The 23,896-nt window shown below is 44.1% G+C and overlaps 1 protein-coding gene across 16 annotated transcripts in view; it reads left to right on the top strand.

Annotated features, from left to right (window-relative positions):
* The window catches only part of TPM3 (tropomyosin 3), a 28,286-nt gene extending 5,534 nt beyond the window's left edge, over positions 1-22,752 (top strand). The window contains exons 1-9 of one of the 16 annotated variants that reach the window (XM_069543415.1): positions 1,940-2,358; positions 8,147-8,280; positions 9,594-9,711; positions 9,800-9,870; positions 10,550-10,625; positions 11,884-11,946; positions 12,134-12,203; positions 13,161-13,239; positions 21,394-22,752. In XM_069543415.1, the coding sequence (XP_069399516.1) occupies positions 2,227-2,358; positions 8,147-8,280; positions 9,594-9,711; positions 9,800-9,870; positions 10,550-10,625; positions 11,884-11,946; positions 12,134-12,203; positions 13,161-13,239; positions 21,394-21,397 (747 nt within the window). In that variant the 5' untranslated portion in view covers positions 1,940-2,226 and the 3' untranslated portion in view covers positions 21,398-22,752. Of the gene's footprint in view, positions 1-1,939; positions 2,359-8,146; positions 8,305-9,414; positions 9,712-9,799; positions 9,871-10,549; positions 10,626-11,173; positions 11,250-11,883; positions 11,947-12,133; positions 12,204-13,160; positions 13,244-13,964; positions 14,178-21,393 lie in introns of those variants that run through there. The other 15 variants (XM_069543424.1, XM_069543440.1, XM_069543433.1 and 12 more) reach the window with 15 other exon arrangements.
* The last annotated feature ends 1,144 nt before the right edge of the window (positions 22,753-23,896 follow it).

The raw sequence follows: 23,896 nt of genomic DNA, 5'->3' as shown, positions 1-23,896 counted from the left end.
CTCCTTCAGAATGGACTGGTTGGATCTCCTTGTAGTCCAAGGGACTCTCAAGAGTCTTCTCCAGCACCACAGTTCGAAATCATCAATTCTTTGGCGCTCAGCTTTCTTCACAGTCCAACTCTCACATCCATACATGACCACTGGAAAAATCATAGCCTTGACTAGATAGACCTTTGTTGGCAAAGTAATATCTCTGCTTTTCAACATGCTATCTAGGTTGGTCATAACTTTTCTTCCAAGGAGTAAGCGTCTTTTAATTTCATGGCCGCAGTCACCATCTGCAGTGATTCTGGAGCCCAAAAAATAAAGTCTGACACTGTTTCCACTGTTTCCCCATCTATTTCCCATGAAGTGATGGGACCAGATGCCATGATCTTCGTTTTCTGAATGTTGAGCTTTAAGCCAACTTTTTCACTCTCCACTTTCACTTTCATCAAGAGGCTTTTTAGTTCCTCTTCACTTTCTGCCATAAGGGTGGTATCATCTGCATATCTGAGGTTATTGATATTTCTCCCGGCAATCTTGATTCCAGCTTGTGCTTCTTCCAGCCCAGCATTTCTCATGATGTACTCTGCATATAAGTTAAATAAGCAGGGTGACAATATACAGCCTTGACGTACACCTTTTCCTATTCGTAACCAGTCTGTTGTTCCATGTCCAGTTCTAACTGTTGCTTCCTGACCTGCATATAGGTTTCTCAAAAATCCCTCTCATTAGATTTCTCCAAAGAGAGCTGGGAAAGTTCTTAGGCCATCAGGGCAGAGTTTACTGAAACTTCAAACCCTGCTTTTTTCTTTCCATTTCCTGGGGGTAGCGGGGGAATGGTGGTGGTAAATCAGTGTATAGGTTACTCTATCAAGCACATTATTTATTGTCTGAGTTGTTTCTGTTTCCTCTGATTAGTCTAAATGCTCAGTATTTCTAAATGCAGATAGTTGAAGACAGCCTCTGGTGGGAGTGTCTTCAGAACAAGGCATTGAGCGCAGCACCGATGTCTTATTTATTAATCTTCTTGGGGGTCAGGATTCTTAATTTTAAATCCTGGTCGACATCCTAATTCTCTAGAGAAAAAGAGATCTGCACCACAGGAGAGGCTTATTACTATTACTTACTGAGAAGGTGGGAGGAATACAAAGAAATAAGAGGGAAGAGTAAAATCCTCCAGGCTCTTTATTACTGTGCTTCTAAAAATCCTGCATGGCAATGCCTGTAGGGGTGGTTTCTAACTGATAAATAGCTCCTGGGGTACCTGGAAGCAGAAGTAGTGTGAAATTGGTGAAAGTTCTAACACAGAGGGAAGGCTGAGACTCACAATACTGTGCATGCTTTTCAGATGCTCCTATCAGTGCTGTTGCACAAAGGATCTGGTGACACTAGTCTGTAATAGAGGACTCCTTCTGATAAAACGGAGGCTTAAGACACATTCCTCACCTACAAAAGGAATTGTAAGCAATGATTAATTACAAAGTCCTGAATCATTCAAGGTTTGGAGAGGCTGGTAAATCACTGGTGTATACTGATTCTCAAAAGTAACAGGGGAAAAGACCAGTATTCTGAATAGAACACGTTCATAACCGGTGTCAAACAGAATGAGAATTTTGCCAAACTGCCCATCTCTTCACCCACTGCCCATCTTTTCACCCCCCATTAATTCCCTTCACTGACTTTCAGGAGACGGGAGAGCACCTACCTGACCTGACTTTGAAAGGAGACTGGAGAGCAGCACTCTTAAAGATGAGGCCCAGAAAGTCTAGGCTTTTTTTATCACTTGGGTTTGGAGCATTTGTGGGGTGGGTGAAGTAGAGGCTTGTGGGGTGTTTATGTTCTGGAGAGGACACAGGGTGCCAGGAGTGAGGGGTCAACCACTGTGGGCAGGCTGCCCAGGGCTGGAGAGGCTTAACCACTACGCGCCTTCTGGTTACCATGGTAGCCCTCCCTCTTCCCAACCCCGCCCTCCTTTGCTGGCCGGAGGGAGAGTCAGGAAACGGTCGCCCAGGGGTACTGGGCGGGCCCGCCCCTCGCTTTCGGCCGCTGGCCTCCCTCTAACTGACTGCATTCCCGCCCGCCTGGCGGTGGGAGGGCGCGGCGGTCGTAGCGTCACATCCGGGCGGGTGGGTGAGTTCCGGTATTTCAGGGCGGAGCAGGCGGAAGTAGGGGTGAGAAGCGGCTGCAACGCCGAGCGGAGGAGGCAGGAACCCGAAGGCAAGCCGAAGCTGGGTGGGGACCATGGCCGGGATCACCACCATAGAGGCGGTGAAGCGCAAGATCCAGGTTCTGCAGCAGCAGGCCGATGATGCAGAGGAGAGGGCCGAGCGCCTCCAGCGGGAAGTGGAGGGAGAAAGACGGGCCCGAGAACAGGTACGGAGAGGGCGAGGCGCGTGAGGGAGAGGCAGGCGCTGGAGCAGATGGGACCCCGAAGTGGGGCCGGATTTTTGCGGTGGAGCACGGTCCTTAGGGGCCAGCATAATCCGAGATGAAGTTGAAGTCCGGAGGATGGGTGGGGCTTAGCTTCACTTGGACCTCAAGTCGGTGAGGGGGACACTGGCTGCTGGAGCAAGCGGACTTGACTTTTGAAGGAATTGAGCCTCCCGGGGTCTGAGGCGTGGCTTTCTTCCTCTTTTCTCCCGGCTCATTCATTCAATCCCTCTGAGTCGGGCGCGGTCAAGGGAGGGGCTCAGCGGCCTCTCCCTCCCCCACTTCCCCGGTGGGGTGGGGTACTTTGCTCTCGTTTGGGGTTTCCGGCCCAAAGGGTGAGAGTAGGTGGATGCCTCTCTGATCTGGAGGGGAGCAGAGCCGAATTTACCGTGGAAGGGTGGGGGGTAGAGGGTGGGAACAGCCGGAAAGCCCCCGGCCTGGCCTTCTGGCAGCTTTTCCGCTCCCTCCTCCTGCTCAGGAAATGAGGCAGCAGTCGACTGAGGAAGCGCGGTGCCCTCCCTGGAGGAGGTTGAGGCCACAGCACCGCCTCCCATCCTCCGGTCTGGGGCCCTTTCCTCTTAGGGGGAACACTTGCAGCTGCTAAACCCACTCTGTCGACGTGAAACTGGAGGGGAGGAGGTAGTACCTCACTGCCTCTGTGAGTGCAAATGTAGGAACTGACAAAACCTGCCTCGCTTCCGTGACTACCTGGAAGGCGGGATCTTCTGCCAGATTGAGGCCTTTATTGCTGAAGTGTGAAGAGTGCAAGCTGAACCGTTTAAGAACACTTCTTCCAAACAGAGCTGATAAGCGAGAGTATGTGGTAGAGAATCTGATGGAGTGCCAAATTTGTTCAACTAAAAGTTAAGACATAATATGCTCATAGATTGAACGGTGATTCTTGAAACTGCTTTCTGTTGAGAAATGGTGGGCTAGTTTTAGTAAGCCATAGGTTTTCCACGATTTAAGGTGCAGTCTAGTGGATAGAACTGATTTGCTGAGTAGAGGCTTTGATTTTGGAGGATCCTGAGGCGGGAGGGGAAAGTAACTGTTGCTAAAATTTGAAGAGCTAATGAAAGAACTCTTGTGGTTTATTGGTATTCCTTGTTCTCCCCTCCCCACTTTTGGCTGCTCTTTTGGGGAGTGGCTGAGAATTAATGTTTTGGGGAAATGAGAGAAGCAGCTGCCCTCCAGGTTAATACTTAAAGATTGTTAGAATAGTCATTTCTTTTTACAACTGGGCATGGAAATGCTGGGAGCTTGGTTTCCTCAGTCACTCATTTCTCAGTGGATTTTTCCTCTGTTCGTTATGCTTGTAACTTCTAATTATCATTCTAGTGAGATGAACTGGCTGGGTGACTCTTTATGACTAGTGACACTTTCTCATCTCCTTTGTTCTGGAGACCAGATCCCCTTAACGGGGGAGACAGGGTGGCTGTAAGGAACTGGCCATGTGTTGACCTAGAGCATGGGCTCAAAGTAAGGGCATGCTAGGAATGATTCTAGGGTAGATGATGTAATTACCCCCACCCTCAGTAGCCCCCAGGACTTGGTTTCCCCCCTAGGATATCCCGGACATTCACTCCACTCAGGATTTGGTAATTTTCCTTGCAGGGAAATTTCACTCTTTTTTTTTTTTCCCAACCTAGGCTGATAGTTGAGAGAGCAGAGTGAGCAGCTCCAGGTTTTTCTTAAGCTTCTCCCTCACTCAGAGCCTGCCAGATTTGCTTACTGAGCTGAGTGAGTTCTAGTGAGGAAGCCTTCACTCAGATGGGGAAGTAGAGAGATAGTTAAATATTTATGAAACCAGTATTTTCTACCCCCCAGCTTGAAAAGTGCCAAATCTTTTGACTTTCTGCTGTAGTGAACTTTGAATTCCTCCTGAGAAAACACCTGTGGGAAGGGAGAGGGGGAGTGCCTGAACTACCTGTTATCCTCTTAGGGCATTCTGGAATGTGGATTTTGCAGACTCTTCCCGCCTGGAGCTGGAAGCTTTGCCCTCCCTTATGTTATTGCATGCCGTTAGTGGGATTGTCACGTAATTACTTTTCTGGTTGCTTTGTGTTACCATCCAACCCTTGTTGGGAAGCAGGACGAGTCCAGAGCCAACTGAGTGGTTCTGGAAACCATCTCTACTGCTCTTGACCTAAAGATGTATCTTTTGTAATGTAAGGTGAAGGTGAAGTCGCTCAGTCGTGTCCGACTCTTTGCAACCCCATAGACTGTAGCCTATCAGGCTTCTCCGTCCATGGGATTCTCCAGGCAAGAATACTGGGGTGGGTTACCATTTCCTTAATCTCCAGGGGATCTTCCCGACCCAGGGATCGAACCCAGGTGTCCCGCATTGGAGGCAGATGCTTTAACCTCTGAGCCACCAGGGAAGCCTATATGTAATTATAATGTAGCACCTTGTCAAATCCACTTTCGATTTTGAATCTCCTTTGTACTTTTTTGCAAAACTGAAACAGATGGCAACATAATATTTCAGTGCAGCCTTTTCCCTCATCTGTGTGTGTGTGTTGTGGTGGTAAAGATACAGTGGTAAATGTTGACTGTTTTAACCATTTTTAAGTGTACAATTCACCTTATCTGTTTTTAATACTTGTCTCCTAACTTCTGGTATTTCTCCCTCTTTTTTTTTTTTTCCTGGTCTAAAAAATTTAGGAATACTATTGAGGGAGTGAGTGGGCTTTGAATAGCAGTTTGATTGTGGCCTTATTCCCAAATTCCTAGTCTGCAGGGGGTGGGTGGTGGTGGTGGTTAGACTGTCTGCCCATTGTGTAGCTCTCTTCTGTTTGTAGGGTCTGGTGGGATAAGCCACTGACTTTATCACCTTTCCTTGGTTTAGGTTTGCTTTTTCTTTTTTTCTTACTTCATACTAAGAGCACGTACTCATAGGGGAGAGGCAAATAGCCCTTTGCTCTGAGTACCTCCGCTTGGTCTCCACCTTTGTTTACTCTGGAACAGATAACTGCTCCCTTCCTTCCAACTTGCCTCCCCCTTGATGAAATTTAAAGTCCCCAAGGACACAGTATCTCCCTGGGTAGATACATTTGTGAACACTGTAAACCAGAGCAGTCCTTTACTCACAGGGCTCAAGCCTAACTTTTCCATTACTCTTTTCCTTTGAATTTCATCTCTGGCTTTTGTCTAAAAAGAGAAACCCTGGAGTGGCAGAATACCAGATTTAGGCTAATCCCCTCTGTCCTTGGCCCTGATCTGCCTCTGAACACATCTCCTGTCTTCCCTGCCTTGATGGGTATGGTGCTCTTCGGCAGTCTCTTTAGTGTGAAGGATGGTAGCACTTAAACTCATTTACTAGCTGAAGCTGTTGTCAGCCATCTTCTGAAGTGAGTCAGTCGCTGCTTTGTTCTCCTCTCTGGCCTTGGAATCTTTGCCTACTGGGTAGTGGAGAATCCTATTATTACCTGAAGGAAGGACCTCACAGTGTACCTCCAACCTAGGTAGGGGTGAGCGGGCTGAGATCAAAACCGCATGCTAAACCTAGGATGATAGACAGCATGAAGTTAATGTTTCCCGGGGCCATGTTTCCCATTGTCACCTGCAGAAGTTAGTCCCACTCAGTTTCTGGGTACCACTTAATTGACCTGAAAGGGACAGGCATTGTGCATAGATTCTGGCTGGAAGGAAAAGTCAGGTAGGTGTCTTCCCTTATTCCTTTAAGTATTAAACAGATCTTGATTCTGCAAGCTTTTGTTTCACTGTAAAGAGAACTGATCCTCTGTAGGAAGAGAAAAAAATAGAACAGTGACTACCTTGCTCTCCCTCTGCTCCCCACGGGGGTCTCCAAAGCTTTTGCTGTGGGACTCCCATCCTGCGTTCTGTTTTTGGTATGGGCTTGTTCAGTGTGCGCAGGCTCTGATTAGGGCACCAAGATGTGTTTTCTCCTCCTCCCTTTTCAGCCTTGCGAAGAATTCTATTGTAAATGCTGATTTGTGGGAGAAACTGCCCGAGCCAGCTTGTTGTCATGGAAACTATACACCCCCGCCCCCAAAGCCTGTTATCTTTACTTCATTTGGGTAACTGCTGGTGAGCTGGGTGGGGACTTAGATTTCATGAGCTTCCTTCAAATCTGGGTTCCGTCTTCTTTTTTTTTTAAGTTCTAGGCAACTGAAGGTAGTGGGGTGGGGCAAATAAATGATTGAATTGTCAGTTCTCAGTTCTTCTTTCACAGTTGTTGCCTGATCGCCAGATTCATAATAACTTTGACCTGTTAGCCTCTTTGAGCTTGTGAGGTGAAATCTGTGTTTTCCTAGGTTTCCTGAGACAGGACCAGAGAATACTCGTCTCTGTGCTATTTTGAATAGAGATGCAAACGGTTTCTTAGTAATTTCAGCTTATGTAGACATCTTGATTTTCTTTTCCTGTAGGGCAGTGGTTATATAGCCCCAGCCCCTGCAGTTCCTTGAATCGCCCATGTTTGTATTTGGAAATTTTTGTGTGCTACATAACCCAGTTCTTAACAGGAGTCTTTTGGGCTATATCCCTTCCCATAGGGGCTGGTGGCCCAGATTATTTCTATAGCTACCCCCACCCCTGACTGCCAGGAGGAAATCAGGGTAATAGAATTCAGGCGCAATCTGGGCTGTAGAGGAGAGATCGTGTTTACCAAGCATTTGGATAAGCATCTGAACTGGGTAGTGTGCAGGGCAGATTAAATTCTTGTGCAGTTGTGACAGTCAGTGTACTTGCCACCAGCAAAGGTGTGGGGAGGGGAAGGGCAATCATAAGAGCGAGGCTTCTCTACCAGTAGAATTCTTGCTTATGTGGCTGCCTCCTTCTTTCCTTGCTTCTTATTCATGGCCCAGGAAGAGGCATGGGATTACTTGGACTCCAACCTGTGCTTTTTATTGTGGGGTGGGAGCCAGGGAGAAGATTGTCCTACACTGTAGTGGAGGGTGAGGCTAAGGGAGTGACTTGAGGAATAGATAGGGTCACAATTCAGAAATTTGGATGGGTGGTGGAAGGCCTGGAGGGAACATTCTCTTCTGCCCCCAGTTTTTTTGGTAATGCCATCAAAGCAGATCATTTTAGCCCAAAGAAACTCCTTGTAGTCAACTTTCAAAAGGCTGGAGGTGGGGGCCAGTTGAAAGGGTGGAAAGTTGGTATCCCAATATTCCATCCTTTTGTTTTCTGGTCTGGAAGGTCCTTCTGGAAAACATTCTCTTGGCTAGTCATCCTCTTGTTGGGTGTGTTAGAGTAAGATTATCAGAGGGTCAACAACTTGAGTTAAGCAGCAGATTAACAGATAATCCAAGATTCCCTCTTTGAGAAACCTTTTTAAAATTTTCCGCTTTATGTGACACTTACGGGAAAGCTGCTGCAGAATAAGACATGTCTCTAAACCAGAACTCAGGCAGACCCCTTCACTGGTTTACCTTTTCTGACACTAGTGCGTTTAGGAATTTGAACTGAGTCCAAAAAGGGGGTGGTACTAACTGACACTGGGCTGGGCAAGGAACTGAGTTTTGAAACACTTTTCCTGTGGAACATATGGGAATTCATTGATGGGAAAGGGAGGAAAATACCTGTCATAACACAGAGTATATAAGCACGTCTGCTCGGCCTAACATGCATCTGAGTTAAGACAAGTTCTACCCTGCAAGACTCCGGCTTCCTCATGGTGGTATTCAACCCGTCTTAGTGTCATAGTTCAGTTTCTTTTCACCATGCCTCTGCTTCTTTTTCCCATTCTTTCACTTAAACACAGGCTGAGGCTGAGGTGGCCTCCTTGAACCGTAGAATCCAGCTGGTTGAAGAGGAGCTGGACCGAGCTCAAGAGCGCCTGGCCACTGCCCTGCAAAAGCTGGAGGAAGCTGAGAAAGCTGCTGATGAGAGCGAGAGGTATGTAGTGGGGCCTGATGAAGTGTGGATTTCAAAAGTTGTTCATAATGGCTCTAATCAAACAGATTCCTTAAAAACCTTTTTTTTAAAAAAAAAAAAAAACAGTGACCTGTCTTTACACAGGATCTTCTTTCCTTCTGTCCCTCATATTCTCTACATATGAAAACCGACAGAGGAAGGGTTACCTGGATCCATGACCCTTGTGTAACTGGTGTTTCTCTATAAATTCACCTAGTAATAGTATCGCTGTAGTGGCCTCCATTTAGCACCCACTCAAAGTGGTTCTCAAAGTGAGGTTCCAGACCAGCTACACCAGGAATTTGGGAGAAAGTCCCATCAGCAGCCTTTGCCACTCATCAGTCGATCAGAGGTGGAGCCCAGTAATCACTGATTTAGTAAGCTCTCTTGTCCCTGGCTGCACTCTTAGAATCATGAGTGCATGGTAGGGATCTTTGGGGAGTTTAAAAAATACATCAGAATGCCTGGGTCCCATCTCAAATCAGTTAGAACCCATTATGAAAGGGGCCTGGCTATTTTTAAAGCTCTCCAGTAAATTTGGGGGGAGTACTGCATGGCCTCGCTTGCAGAATCTCAGTTCCCCAACCAAGAATTAAACCCAGGACCCAGCAATGAAAGCCCAGAGCTCTAACCACTAGGCAACCAGAGAACTCCCCCCTCCATTGATAATTCTAATGTGTTACAGGGTTAGAACCACAGTCCTTGAACCAGATCATCTTTGTTGAAAATAGCCAATTGGCTTCTTGCCACATGTGACTTAAAATGAGAACAAAAGTGTGTGATGACTTACACAAACTAAGACTTTTCAGAATTAAAAAAATTCCTTGTTGGGAGTACATTAACACAGTGCAGCCATGAAAATAAATAAGACAGCTGTGTGTATACTATTATAGAATAGTGGCCAAATTATAGAAAGTGAGGAAAACAAATTGCAGAGCAGTGTAGTATGGTTCCTTTGTGGCGTGGGGAAAGGTGATGAGATTTTTGGTATATAAAACATTTCTGGAAGGATTATCAGGTATTCAATTACTTTTGATGAGCAGGACTAGAATTAGACTTTTTGCTTTAGACTGTTCATTTAAATGTTTAATTTTTAAATAAACATGTATTTATAAGAAAAGATTTCAAGCAGAACAATTCAACTAAGGTGAGAAGGTGCTATGAAAATTGTTTTTGAGCGTCACAAGCAGAGAGGCATGGGCTTTACATGGTGCAGTCCTGGGTCCCTTAGAGTTGAGCCGCTGACAGGCTCCGCAGGCTGTCAGTGCTGCATCTGTCCATGTTGTTTCTGGCAGAGGTATGAAGGTTATTGAAAACCGAGCCTTAAAAGATGAAGAGAAAATGGAACTCCAGGAAATCCAACTCAAAGAAGCTAAGCACATTGCAGAAGAGGCAGACAGGAAGTATGAAGAGGTATGGCACTCTTCGCTTGTCCCTCTCTCCAGTGTTATCGGCCCCTTCTCTTTGCTCCACTGAACTGAACCCATGTCGTTTCCTGTAGGTGGCTCGCAAGTTGGTGATTATTGAGGGAGACTTGGAGCGCACAGAGGAGCGAGCCGAGCTGGCAGAGTCGTGAGTATCTTGCCCCCCAAATCTTGCTGCACCATTCTGCTCCTTCCCTTTTGGCTTGGGCACTAATGTGAATAAACTAGCATTTCTTCAGCCTTGTTAAACAGGACCTAGAGAGTGGGAGTCATCTAGAATGCTTTTTTTCTTTTAGCCCCAAGAATGGCTTTGGGCTTTTCTTAACTGTCTTAACTCACACCATGTGACAAATGAGCCTTCCTGATTTCTTGTTGGGAAGGTTTATAAATTGAGGGGAAGATGAAATCTGGGGAAAAAAAAAAATGGTGAACTGTTGGCCTGCAGACCTACTGGGTCCTTCCAACTGGGTTCTGCTTCTCCTTGAGGCATTGAAGTGGCTGTGCTGACTTAAGATCTGTCTCTGTTTTTACTGCTTCTCTAAGCTGCTGGGGAACTTTCGGGCAAAGGCAGACATGACCCGTTCCCCTGATGGCACCTTCTGGGCCTTGTTTAACAAAGTCCATGCTGATACAGATTTATTTGTGCTTTCCTTGCATTTCCCTCTCCTAGACATGACATATCATGACCATGGTGATGTTTTTCTTTCCATTTTTTTTTTGATTTTTTTCTCCCCCATTTTGCTGCTTGTTTCCTTGCTGTGTTCCTTTTTGACCTTTCTCCCTCCCCACCACCTGGCTTGTGCGATCCCTGTGACTATCACTAACAGCCGTTGCCGAGAGATGGATGAGCAAATCAGACTGATGGACCAGAACCTGAAGTGTCTGAGTGCTGCTGAAGAAAAGGTACTAACCATTAAACCCACAGAGCGGTTCTGTGTATGGTGTGATTTTGTTCGGTTTTGTTTTTGTTCTGTTTTGCAGCCGCCTCCCCTCCACTGGTTGGTTTGTTGAGTGCTTTCTCATCTCTTCATGGAATGCTCCATTCCTCTCCACTTGGCATCTTTCATCTCTCCTTTCCTAATTACTTCACTGCCTCTCCACAGGGTCTCGCCTTCCCTTGGGTGATTTGGGGGACTCTGGGTTGGGCATCCGTTCCCACTTCCACCCCAGGTAGCTGTTCTGATTTGTTCCTGGTAGTGATTTCTCAGGTGTTTTCTTTACTAGTGTCCGAACACTCTGAGTCCCAGCCCAGGAGGGCCCAGCTCCTGATGTGTTCTCTGGTAGAGGGAGGAGGGTTGATGCTTGCTCAGATAACCTGGGAACTTCTCTTTCCCCCAGTATGCCTTCCAACTCTCTCTACATATAGGTTCAATTCATGTCTGTGTGTCTCTCTCCCTTTTTTTATTCTCTTCTTCCCCTTTCCTCTCCTGCGGTATTTAAAATATTCACAGTAAGTGTTCTGAGCTGGAGGAGGAGCTGAAGAATGTCACCAACAACCTCAAGTCTCTTGAGGCTCAGGCGGAGAAGGTAGGGGCTGGTTTGTAAAAGTGACAGGCTTTGGGGCCTGGGCCCAGCCCTGCCCTTGATGAAAAATGGGAGAAACTCATTCCTTATATAATCCAGTGAGAAGTATCCACCTGTTCCCTCCAGATTCGGGTTTAATGCCAATTCCCGCGCACTTTGATTGCTGTAGCTAAAGTAACTTCTTGATCTCACGTTCCCGGGGTGATTGATGTTCTCCTCAGGCTGATACTGCTGTGCTGATGTTTGGGGGCAACAAGTAGTGTCAGATCTGAAACCTAATGGGCATGAAGAAAGACGGCTTGTCTTTAGCTTCTGGTGGGACTGTTTCAGCCACATGGCCTCCAGGTGTCGACACATTGACTCATTAGCCTGGAGGCAGGAAGAATGCCTTCCCGTGTGGATCAAGGCCTAGGCCCATTTTAAAAGTAACGGTCCTGGTGGAGTCTGAGGTTATCGTGGCTCCAAGGACATTGATTTGTAGGTTTTAAGGACTGTTTGTTCTGAAACAGCCTTGTTCTCTCTCATGGATCATTCAACACATTCAATCTAAGAGGATGTTGAATGTAAATGTTGGGAGTGGGGTGTCATCTTTGTGAGTAATATCTATTCTGAGATGTTTATTCTACTTCTCTTACAGTACTCTCAAAAAGAAGACAAATATGAGGAAGAGATAAAGATTCTTACCGATAAACTCAAGGAGGTGAGCTGGGGGGATTATGTATGAGGAAGGGGGCCCCAAGGCATTGAGAGGCATATAAGGCATTTTGTTGACTTAGGCTAGCTGGCTTTGGTTCTGAAAATTATAGAAGCAGAAGGTGGAAAAAATAGAGGCCCTTCTCGAACTGTCTTATTTATCTCTGATTCTGACTCATTTCATGTTCCCCTAGGCAGAGACCCGTGCTGAGTTTGCTGAGAGATCGGTAGCCAAGCTGGAAAAGACAATTGATGATTTGGAAGGTATGGAGCCTGGTGAGGGATTAAAATGAATAGAGAGGAAGACCTTGCCCTTTGACCCTCTTCCCCTCAACACCAAAAGGATTTGGTGGTGACCTGGCATGCATCCTATGCCCTGTCCTGTGCCACAGCCAGGTGAAGTGGGCCAGATCTTGGAACTGGATTTTTATACTTAGTCTTTTCCTTTAATAAGACTTAACCTAATATTCTGGAATTTGTATCCTCCCCTTGGAGGAGATTGGTCATGGCATGTTACCCCCATGTCACCCCATGGCTACTTTGGGCAATGTTGTTCACCACTCAAGTTGAAGGGGGGACCTCACCAAGGGACGCAGCGGTGAAATGACCACTTTCTGACCAATGCCAGGGGCTTTGTGAATGCTTCCTGCCCCTGCAGTTTGGCAGCTGCATCTACCCTAACAAGAGAAAGTTTGTACTTTTATCTAAGAAGTCTTAGATATACTGATTTGCTACACTCTAGGTAGCAGAATATTCTTTGGGAGAGTTTGGGGCAGGCAACCTGTAGAGCAAAGGGACCAAGAATATTGGTCATGCTTGGTATGTCTGAATATTAAGTGTCTGAGTATTAAAGTGTATTTTCTCCTTTTTCTATTTTTGTTAAATTCAGTGTTATCACTACTAGGAATTAGGTTCGCTGGGTGGGAGTGGTATCCTCTTGAGTGCCTTTGGTAATTGGAATTTCTAGTCACGACTGTGCCCAGGTTCTCAACCTTTGCTGCAATTGATTAGAAGTATCAGAGGTATCAAGTCTGGTTGGTCTTGGGGACAGTGGATCTGAAAATGGCCAGTCATGGCTACCAGGATAGATATTCTCCTCAAGGTGGGATTAGACCCATGGTCTCGCTTTCCCTCATTTCTAACGATTCCCTCTCTTCATCTGCTTCTGATACCTATTACTCTGTGTCCTCATTCCTCCCTGTGGTTCCTGTGCCTGTCCAGATGAGCTCTATGCCCAGAAACTGAAGTACAAGGCCATTAGCGAGGAGCTGGACCACGCCCTCAATGACATGACCTCTATGTAACTATCTGACAGCAGAGTGGGGCTGGGACCTTGGCTTGTGGGTGGGTGGGGGTACAGTCTCTGCATAGTGTGCTCTGCTTTTGTCTTCTGGAAACTAGAATCTCCACTCTTACCTTTAAAACATTGGTGCTGGTTACTTGTTGGCAAAAGCTGCGGAGGCATGTAATCCTGGATCAGCGGTAGAACCCTGATCTACGTGTAATTTTTGTACTTTTTATTCATAGTCCCTTCATTATGACGCCGGGATTTTCCCGTTTGTTTCTTAAGTCTCATCTCAGAAGAGTTACTGCTTAAGATAATTGTGTTGTCATACAATTAAAGAACTAGGGCCCAGAGAGCCAGTGACGTGGGCCATAGCACCCACACTTCCTGGTGTGTATAGTTTGTACCCTGATACTGAAGTTCAGGTGAAACACCCATGATTGGAAATACCAAATTCACCTAAAAGGTTGAGCCAAGTCCCAGAGCAAGCCAGGTAGTAAAAAGCACCAAAAAGAGTTGTGGGGGCCTTCATCTGTTTGCTGTGGATCCCTGATCCTTGACGCTAATCTGCCTTTTCCCCACTAACTGAAAAGAAGCCAAATTACTCAGGCTGCAGTATCTGGCTATCTTTTTATCATTCCTACTGCCACCGACCTTTTTCTCCTCTTCCTCTCTCCCGAATTGCTATCTAGATTGATGCTTGTCCTTCTCACCTAGAGTCTCCTTACTTTTTCACACAGATAATTATCACCGTTTCTGCTCTGTTCTGGATCTACCCCCTTTCCTCGGGGAACCCAACGCCCCACTCTCGCTCTGGATTCCATTTGGGTCAGCCTGGCTGATCCCCAAGGCATTACGATGGGCGGGGGGGAGGTGGCCACAAAACAACTTATGTATTCTCTTCCACCCCTCACCCCAAATTAAAATGTTAAGCTGCCGGAAGCCTCATGCTACCCTGCATTTGTGTCATTGACAAAGCTGCTGCTGTCCCTAAAAAGGAGCCTTGGGGGTGTGATGTGGGGCGCAGCTATTGTAGGCTCTCCCTCCTCTGACTTATATAATCAAAGCCACTTTTGTGTGTGTCTATTTTTTCTTGACATTTAAATTCAACTGATCTATCAGAGTGGTGGACTAGGAGAGGTTCCTTAGAATAGGAGCTCTAGTTTGACACTCAAGCTGAATGAAATTATCCAAGTCCTTTACTTCCAGGTTCTTAAGTCATGCTGTCTGGAATGTTTGTCTTCTCCTTAGGTTCTTCTTTTAGAGACCACTGAAGAAGTACCTCTCAATATATCCTCTCTACCCTTTAACCAGTGGCTCATCCTCAGAATACCCGGTGGACCCAAATATGTGACTGCTGAAATTGACTAAGTATATTGCCCCAAGTCAGAGAAAATACATCATAGGTAGAATTTCCAGCAGTTATAAACCTTTCTTACATATTTGAGGCTCACTAAGTAGTTTGCCTGCTAGTATATGCTAGTGGAATATAAGTGATAAATGATTGTTACTCGAAAAATGAAAACAATCAGTAATGCATATTTCAAATGTTATACACAGGTACCACTTTTTTTAGTACATGCATAAATATGGTAAATTGCTTCTAGTAGGATTGTTCCTAAGTTCATGTTGTGGAATTAAATATCAACCTTCCGGAAATTCCTATGCTGATTTACATAGCAGAGATAGTTTAATCTCAGTAGTGTAATCATCGATTATACTTACCTAAATACCTAAGTGTAATCCACTTAGTACTTCAGTTTCTCAGCATAGTATATATTTAAAATTTGGCTTTCTTTTAAACAGATACAGCCAGGTATAGAGGTTTTCTCTAATTTAAAACTTTAGGTCCCGTTGAATTCAGTTTTCTTTCTGTCCATACCATTTCTTTTTGCCATACAGCCTTTGTGATTAAGGTACAGGTTATTACTAGTTTAGGCACAGGGTATTAAGGCGGAGGCATCTTCCTTACTCTCAGGTTACTCAGAATCTAACAGGAGAGAAAACGTGTATAAAACTAAAGATGTGTAATGAGTACCCCAGATAATCAAGTACCCTCAGGGAGGAAGAGGTTGATTGCAGTGCTGATGATAAGAAAAGTGTCATGATAGGAGGCACATACAAGTTACTTAATAAACATGTTAAAACTTTCCTCTTCATTTTTATTGGATTTCAAAAGATTGGATTTTTGAGAGACTGGTTGAAGGAAAGTGGATCTTCAGCATTTGCATCAAAGAGAACCAAAAGAACAAAAGCATAGAATTGGGAAGGACACCAGAGGTTTAAGGGTCCATTTAGATAAACTAGGGAACAGGTATGTGCTGTAATCAGGCTGAGGAGTTTTAATTTTATTTTGTAGGTGATGGGGGTACCACTAGAGATTTTGAACAAGGATGTGTTCTGAGTAGAAAGAAGAGTTAATTTGGCAGCTAAGTTAAGAACGTATTGGAAAGGGAGCAGATTATCAAAGTGATCCATTAAGGCAGTGATTCCCAGATTTCATTCATTTGCATAACGCTTTTGACTACTTTTTCCCTATTTATATGCAGCCTACATTATTTTTTTGAATTTACTCATTTAAAAATTTCTCATGCTAAAAAAAAAATTCTTACACTACACAATTCTAACTTGAAATCAAGTTTTGACATGTGCTAGTGTTTTTTTCCTAATGAACATTAAAGTCATATAGCTAATTAAGTTCACAAAAGTATGCTGTCTGCAGTCTTCTCACATATCACTAACAGTGACTGTACCACAGTTTAGGAAATACTGGGTTATGTTATTGCAGTTTCCCAGGGAGAAAAATCTGACCTAGATAGTGGTGTTAGGGGATGGTGCTGACCGTGGGCGTTAGGAAGGATGGTCACTAAATGCAAGAAGGAAGCATCAAGGATGACTGGTTTTGAACCTAGGAAAATGGTGGTATTAAAGGTGTAGGGAAGTCATATGGTCCTGGTTTGGGAAGGCAAGGGAATAAGTCTGTAAAGCTAGCTGGTATCCAAGATGAAAACAAATCCTAGCACTGGAGGGGGAGAGTTTGATACAAAAGAGATTTAGGAGTCCCATGAGGTTGGCAGGCAGTTTAGGCCATGGAAGTAAATTCGAATCCTAAAGACACTTGCAAATGGAAAATGAAAAACTAAGCAGAGGAAAATCTCTGTAGAGGTGGAAGCCAAATGGAACTGGTTGGAAGGATAGTAGAAATGAGTAACTTTTAAAAAAATTTGAGTCACTGGGTGATTTCTGGTGATTCTCAACTTTAACAGGTAGAGAAGGATGATAACTGAAAATTATGAAAACATAATTGTCATTGATGCTTTATTAGTCTAAGGGAATATTTTGAGCATTAAGGACAAGGAGAGGACCCATACTTCAAGGAGCAGAAGCAAATTGACGGAAAGGAAAAAAGAGGCTTGGAGTATAGTCTAGAACAATGATGTCTGTCCGAACCTTTGACAGTGATTTCCAGTATCTCAGCCACCGGCCACATGGGGTTGTTGAGTACTCAGTGTGGTTAGTGTGACGTAGGAACTAAATTCTAATTCTGCTTACTTTTAGTTCTGAGTTTAATTAACTACATGTGGCTAGTGGCTGCTCCGTTCATTGTATAGTACCAGCCGTTTTAGTATGTGGGCAGAAGGAATTGACTTTGGCACAGAGGAAGGCTTCTAACAAAGGAAAGAACTAAGACTGGAGAAAGAAGAAGAGTGAGGTGTAGAAACCATCTTATGTTACTTGAGCCAAGACTTGCTATGGGAATAGGGTGAAGCATCAGAGCATTGGTAATCTCAGAGCAAAGTACTTCACCCCTTAATTTTCCTCATCCTGATTTCTAAGAAAAAAAAACACAGGCTGATGTGTTGGGATCCATTCTTCCCTTCCTCGTTACCATTGTTGGGACAAGGAATAAAACAGAATGTGACTGGATCCCAAGTTACCGGATGGGTGGAACTGACCTGTTACGTTAGGCAGCCTTGTCTTAGCCACACCCAGACTCCTCCATTCACATGATATTGGTTGAATATTCCTTAGCCTTAACATGAGAGAGGAGTTTAAAAAACAAAGCAAAATCTGTTCTACATCATTCCTTGAATGTGAGTCTTTAACACTGATAGAGTTTCCCTTATTCTAGGCACTCCCATCCTTTTCCTGTTACAGAATGAAATTGACCTGATTCAGACTAGTGAAGCCTAAGAATGTGTAGCATCCGTGGGATTATTCCCTGAAAGGAAAATCAGACCAAAGGGGGATTTTCTGACTTGCTTTTTGTTTGTTCGTTTTATTTGCTCTTACAGGGAACCAAGAAATTTAATGAACTAGTATCTGGTCCTGAATTTTTAGTTAATAGATATAACAGAGTTAGAAACCTTACTTATTACAAAGTTAAAGGTTAGAAAACAATCACATTTATCTTTCTGACCTTTTGCAATTCTAAAGGAACTAGAAGTTCTAGGATTTAATCAGGCAATAAAATGCTTCCACTTCTTCTCTGCCTCTTTATTTCTTCCCTAAGTGGAACAAAACTCTCCCTGACCAGACTTTTTAGAGTTAGGGTCCTAATAACACCTATCTTTCCTAAGATAGTGGGAGTCACACTAAGACTAACTTAGATATAGATGTTATGGAACAGCCAGGTTGCAAATGGTCTCTGGATATAGTATAACACCAAAAAGTTCAAGGAATGAGATTTTAACACAATATGAACCCCTACTGTTTGTCAGGATTGCCCCAGTGAATAAGACAGGTCCAATTCCAGACCTGATGGACTAGTGTAGACTAGTACAGTGTTTCTCAATGGTGGACTTTAAAGCCCTTTAGGTCAGGATAATTCTGGGATGTATAGAAGAATGCTATTTATTGCTGTCCCCTGCCCAATAAATATGTCAGACCCTCCAGTTATTGTGACAATTAAAACCTGACCTCAGACATTTCTCAAATCCCCTCTAGTGGGAGGGGAGGGAGAGTATTCCTCCTATTGTGACACTGGTTTAGTAGGAAGTGCAGTTTTTAAAGTTCTCTCCAATTCTGCCCCTTAGTCCCCAGCTTCTGGGTAGAACTGGGAAAACCTCAGTCCAGAAGGCAAGGTAACTGGGCAATGCCCACAGTGAGCCCACAGATGTAAGACAGAGAAGTCTTTTTCATACTGAGTTTCTGAGACCATTTTGAAACAGACTGTAAAACATAGGAAGAAACTTGTTTATGAACACAAGGCTGACATTAGGCGTAGACTAGGAGCAGACTAGTAGACCAGTACCCTTGTGTTGGTCTCATGAATTTGGAGTCGCTGTAGCCCCTCTTTTTCGTTTATTAAAAAAAAATTTTTTTTCTTGTGATGAGAACTCCTAGGATGACTTTTTAAAAACACCTTTCATATATAAAACATACAGAGCAGCACTGACTGTATTATATTGTATATTACATCTCTGCTGCTAAGTCGCTTATTTATGACTGGACGTTTATACCTTTTGACTGCCTTCATCCAATACCCCCATACACACACTCTCCCCCTCTGGTAACCACAAATATGATCTCTTTTTCTGAGAGACTGTTGAAGTATAATTGACTTATAACACTAAGTTTATATTAGTTACTGATGCACAACATAGTGATTTGTGATTTGATATTTCTATACATTACAAGACGATCACCACTCTACCTCTTTAAGATGTGCTCCAAGTGGAAAATCCAGATAAAGCCAGGGGATTTGAGCACTTACTTGTATCAGGAACGCTTTTAGTTAAGACACATCTTAATAGCAGCTTAAATAAATATGGGGTTATTTTTCTCTCATAATAAAAAGTCTTGATTTGAGTAGCTTTGGCTTGATGTAGTTGGGGTTTCTGTGATTCTTACGGCCCTTTTTTCTTAGTCGAAATTTGCTACTCAAGTCATCATATCCATGTCCAAGGCAAGAAAGAAGGCTAGTTTTTCCAGAAGCCCCCAGACACACTACCTCCTACATCATTGGCCAGAACTGGATCACATGATCACCCTAAGCTGCTAGTGAGGCTGGAGAAACAGGATAGTCTTGATTGGCTTGCATTAGTAATCCACCTTCCCTGGGGCTGGCGACTGTGGCCACTAACAGGTTCGGTGAAGTTGGGTTTTGATTGGATGTGCCACTATAATAGGTCTTTCACTCAACACCTACCACAAAAAGCATTACAAAGTGTAGGGTTGAGTGAGTATGGGCTATGTATCCCAGTCTCCCGTTCATAATGCTGTATTGAATGCTTTTATAGAAAAATATTCAACTATTCACATCGGTTCCTTACAAACTCTAATTTTTGTAAATGTATTTCTTATAAGCCAACTGTATTCCTTTTGATATTTCACTTATCTCAGTTTCTTAATAAATACTGTGAAGGAGATATTTTTCTCTCTCAAAATGTCATCCTTTCAGCTTGTTAGCCTGCATTTTTTATTTTATTCCTCTGTTGGTCTTTTCACCAACTGACTGAATCCTTGCATCCATCCAGCCTTACAGATGCATGTTATATATACCAGGTAGTTGAAAGTCTCAAGATTTACTTCCGGTACTCTACTAACTTTCCCTTTTTCTCTTTCTCTTCCTCTTTTTCCTCTCCTTCTCTTGTTTTCTCTCCTCTCCATTGCTGCTGCAGAGCGTCTCTACAGCCAACTTGAGCGAAACCGCCTGCTTTCTAATGAGCTGAAGCTAACGCTGCATGATCTATGTGACTGATGGGCAGGGCTCACTGATGCCCATTAAACCGAGCTTACGGCTCACTCCACTGACCTGGACCCCAGCAAAAAGCTGATTGTCTTTTTAAAGTTATTATTTTGCCCTAAGCAAATTGCTTAATTGGAACAGTTAGAATAGTAGTGTCTTCCTAATTGCACTGTAAAGTGGGAACAGTTAATACTGCCTTTCTACGCTTTTCAAGAGATTGTGGGTGATGAAGGGAGGAACCTGAGAGACTATAATGAGGAAATCTGGGAGAGTGTTCTGTTTTCCACCCGTATTTGCTGCTCTTTCACTTGTGCACTGACTGTAGGATATGTTGCTTGCATGAATGTTTTCTAACAATAAAAGGACTGACTTAACAAGATGTTGTAACTGCTTCATCTGCAGGCCCGGGGATGGGCCCTTCTGACTGGGTAGAAAAAAAGACAAGGGAAAGAAAAGGGATGTGGGATATGAAAAGGTCAGTGTTGCCATTTGCTTCCTTGAGTTGAAGAGCATTTTCCTTACCTCCCTAGAACAGAGAGTGGTTTGCTTGCTGGGCAGCTTTGATCCTCCTTGATGTTCAGCTGCTGGTTTTCTTCGTGACGTTTTCCCCATTTTTCCTTGTGCTTCTTTTTCCTGGTATAATGTTTAATTGCAGGTAACTGTGTCACAGGCTAGTTCCTGAAGAATAACTCTGTGAAAGTCTCAATTGATGTTTTGCTTATAAGGAAATGTTTTGCAGTATTTTTTTTTTTTAATTTGGGTGCATCAAATCTTAGTTGTGGCATGTGGAATCTTCAACCTTAGTTGCAGCATGCAGGATTTAGTGCCCTGACCAGGAAGCAAACCTGGGCTCCCTTCCCTGCATCGGGAGCTCAGAGTCTTGGCCACTAGACCGCCAGGGAAGTCCCTGTTTTGTTGTGTTCATGACTTTGTTTTCTTTCTAGATTCTTACTTAGCTATGGGGATTCTTTTATTTACCCCACTAGTCATTTCTCTATCTACTTGTTGAGGAAAACCTGTAGTGCATGGGGATCCTACTGTACTCAAATTTTCAAGTTGAGATTCTGCTGTTTCTACTGGTAGAAACATGCCCGTCCTTGTTCTCAATGTGTCAGACTCCAGCAGGCTATTTGGAGTAGGTGTTATCCTGTGGGCAAAGACTTAGGGGAGTGGATGGCTGATGCTTAACTTAAGGCCACCTCCTTCAGTGACTGAAAACTGAAAGCCTTGGTTGGGGTGTGGGGAGGAGAGGAAATGATAAGGTCCCCAGCTCCCTCCCCTTGAAGTCCAGCAACACCTGTAACTTCCGTAGGCAAGTCTGAGGCCCTGAAAAACCAAGTGATGCAATAGCTCACTTCTGTGGCTGAGATGGCAGCTGCTTTATTAGTCTGCAGCTTCCCTGCAACAGGAGCAATTCTCAGAACGGGTAGACCTTGAAATTTACTTCTTTTATAACATCTCTCCTTTACCCCCATTAGATAAACTGAAATGCACCAAAGAGGAGCACCTCTGTACACAAAGGATGCTGGACCAGACTCTGCTTGACCTGAATGAGATGTAGAGCACCCCAGTCCCGCCCTGCCGCTGCTCCTCCCTCTCACCCCGACTCCGCTGAGGCCAGCCTGCCCGAAGCTGACCTTTAAACTGAGGGCTGATCTTTAACTGGAAGGCTGCTTTCTCCTTTCGCCACCTCTCCCACCCCCCTACTCCTGTGTCCTTTTCGCCAAACTGTCTCTGCCTCTCCCCAGAGATTCCAGTTGGGCTAGAGGCTGAGCACCTTTGGGAACAACGATTAAGGGAATGTGAGCACAATGCAAAGTGTCTTTAAAAGCATGTTGTGATGTACACATTTTGTAATTACCTTTTTTGTTGTTGATGTAACAACCATTTGTAAAAAAACATTCCAGATAATTCTGTAGTTCTGAAGCAGCAGTCTAATCCTTTCTCACTTTTGGAAGGTAACATTTCAGCTTAATACATATTGCCTTCTCCAGAGAGAAAGGGAAAAGGTTTGGGCCTGCCTTACTGAGAGCCTAGCAGCCCAGAGAAAGGCTCCATTTGGGGAAACCTCATTGCTCTGTAAAAAGTACCTGCCAAACCAGAAAGATGATTCCAAGAGGAGTTAGCCAAAAAAAAAAAAAGTGCTGTTCAGGTTTTCAGCTTTACGGTATCTTTGGACAACCTTTTTTTTTTTCTTTTTGCATCAGAAGTGACCAAACAATTAAGATGGTGAAACCTCTGAGACCAAATCCTTGCCCCAGCTCTACCCTGTTCCCAACTGCTCACAGAATGGACCATGTGCCCCTTATGTTGAAGTGACCACTTATTTGCTCCTCTGCCTCCTTGAGAGAAAGGAAAGAAAATTGTGTTTTGCCACTGATTTAGCCGTATGAAACTCATCTCATTACCCTTTTCTGGGTCTGAAGCTGCTGTCCCTAAAAAGTGCCATCTCATTGTGCTTTGTATCGGTTAGTGCTGGAGAAATCTTGAAAAGCATATGTACAAAACTTTAAAATTTTTCTATTATTTTGGAACTTTGCTTCTTTGGGGTTGAGGCACACTGGTCACCCCTCTGCATATGAGAGTTCTGTACAGTCTGTGGGCTAGCAGTGTGCTGAGCTTTTCAAGTTTCTTTCCCTACCCAGTCCCCCTTTTTTGATGAGGTTTCAGTGAGGTCTGATAGGTGTGCATCCTGCAGCGTAATTGGCTTAAAATGTTCTCTCCTTCTGTGTGGTCTCTTTGGGGACCAACTGGGAGGAAAAAAAACCAATAATGTAACTGTTTTGATACTGAAAATTGATAAATGTCTTTTTGAAATAAAGAACCAGTCCCTCCAACCTTCAGAAGTACTTGCTTTTATTTCCCAATCCAAATGGGCTTTCTCCACAGGAGCTAAGTTTGGGTAAAGATCAGATCTTTGTGGGTGACAGCAGTAGGATTTGACGCAGCACACACGCTTTGAAAGTTGTCCAAACTGGGGTCAAAACAAAGCTCTCAGATCCCTAGTTGTATGTTCTTTTGTCAATCATTTAGTTTCATTCATTATCTGTAAAATAAAGATAATATGTATTTTTAGGTAAATGTAAAGATTAGAAATAACATTTATGTGTCAGACATTTAATATTAATATTACTTAATCTGACACTGGCATCATCAGGGTCAGCTGTGCATTTCCTTTACAATCATGCTTATTCTTTCTCATAAATCCCAGATTTATTGGACTCTGCTCACTAAACAATTTCAATAATATGACACCGATTACATACTCCTATATATGTGTGGTTTTAATAAACTGTCCTGAGACAGCCTTTGAGCTAATACTTTGTTAGATATTTGGAGAAAACAAGTTAATTTAACAAGAGGTGCTCTCAAAGTATTTGCTTACAGACAGGCTGTGTGAGTGGATAGCTTTCAAAGCTGTCTTTGAGACGCCAGTGCCTGGCATTTCCTGCACTCTGGCATTGAGACTGGACATGAATCTGACTTACTAGTAAAAATGACACAGCTTCCTTGACAAAGTCCAGCTGTTTATACCAGAGACTGGAACATGTTTTTCCATTTATATGCACGGGCCAATGCTGACTGGAAATTACTGCCCCCAAAAAACGTTGGTGGGGGGTTGCCCTAGGAGTCAAACACAGTAGGCAACAGAGGATAAATTAACTGGGAGAGTTTTTTTTTTTTTTTTTAAGATTTTTCTGCCTATTAAGGCCTGCCACCTAATATTGAAGAAAGTAGCCCTTTAAGTGGGTAGTTGGCTGGGTTTCTGCCTTAAAGTTTCCATAACGGCTTGTTGGAGCCCTTCCTAAAAACATTCCCTTAATTCCAAGCGGTACGGCCGTCTGCTGACGTCACGCCTGTGGATTGGCTGATGTTGGAGCTGAGGGCACGGCTGTAGTTAAGCGAGGAGACAGGAGTTGATGGGCGCCATGACTGCTGTTGGGTCACCAAATCGCCGAGGCTTCGGGCTGTTCTGCGTGA

The sequence above is a fragment of the Ovis canadensis genome, chromosome 1, assembly GCF_042477335.2.
Source record: "Ovis canadensis isolate MfBH-ARS-UI-01 breed Bighorn chromosome 1, ARS-UI_OviCan_v2, whole genome shotgun sequence".
NCBI classification, from domain to species: domain Eukaryota; kingdom Metazoa; phylum Chordata; class Mammalia; order Artiodactyla; family Bovidae; genus Ovis; species Ovis canadensis.
The sequence above is the reverse complement of the archived record's forward strand: the minus strand, read 5'-3'. Positions and strand labels throughout refer to the sequence as shown.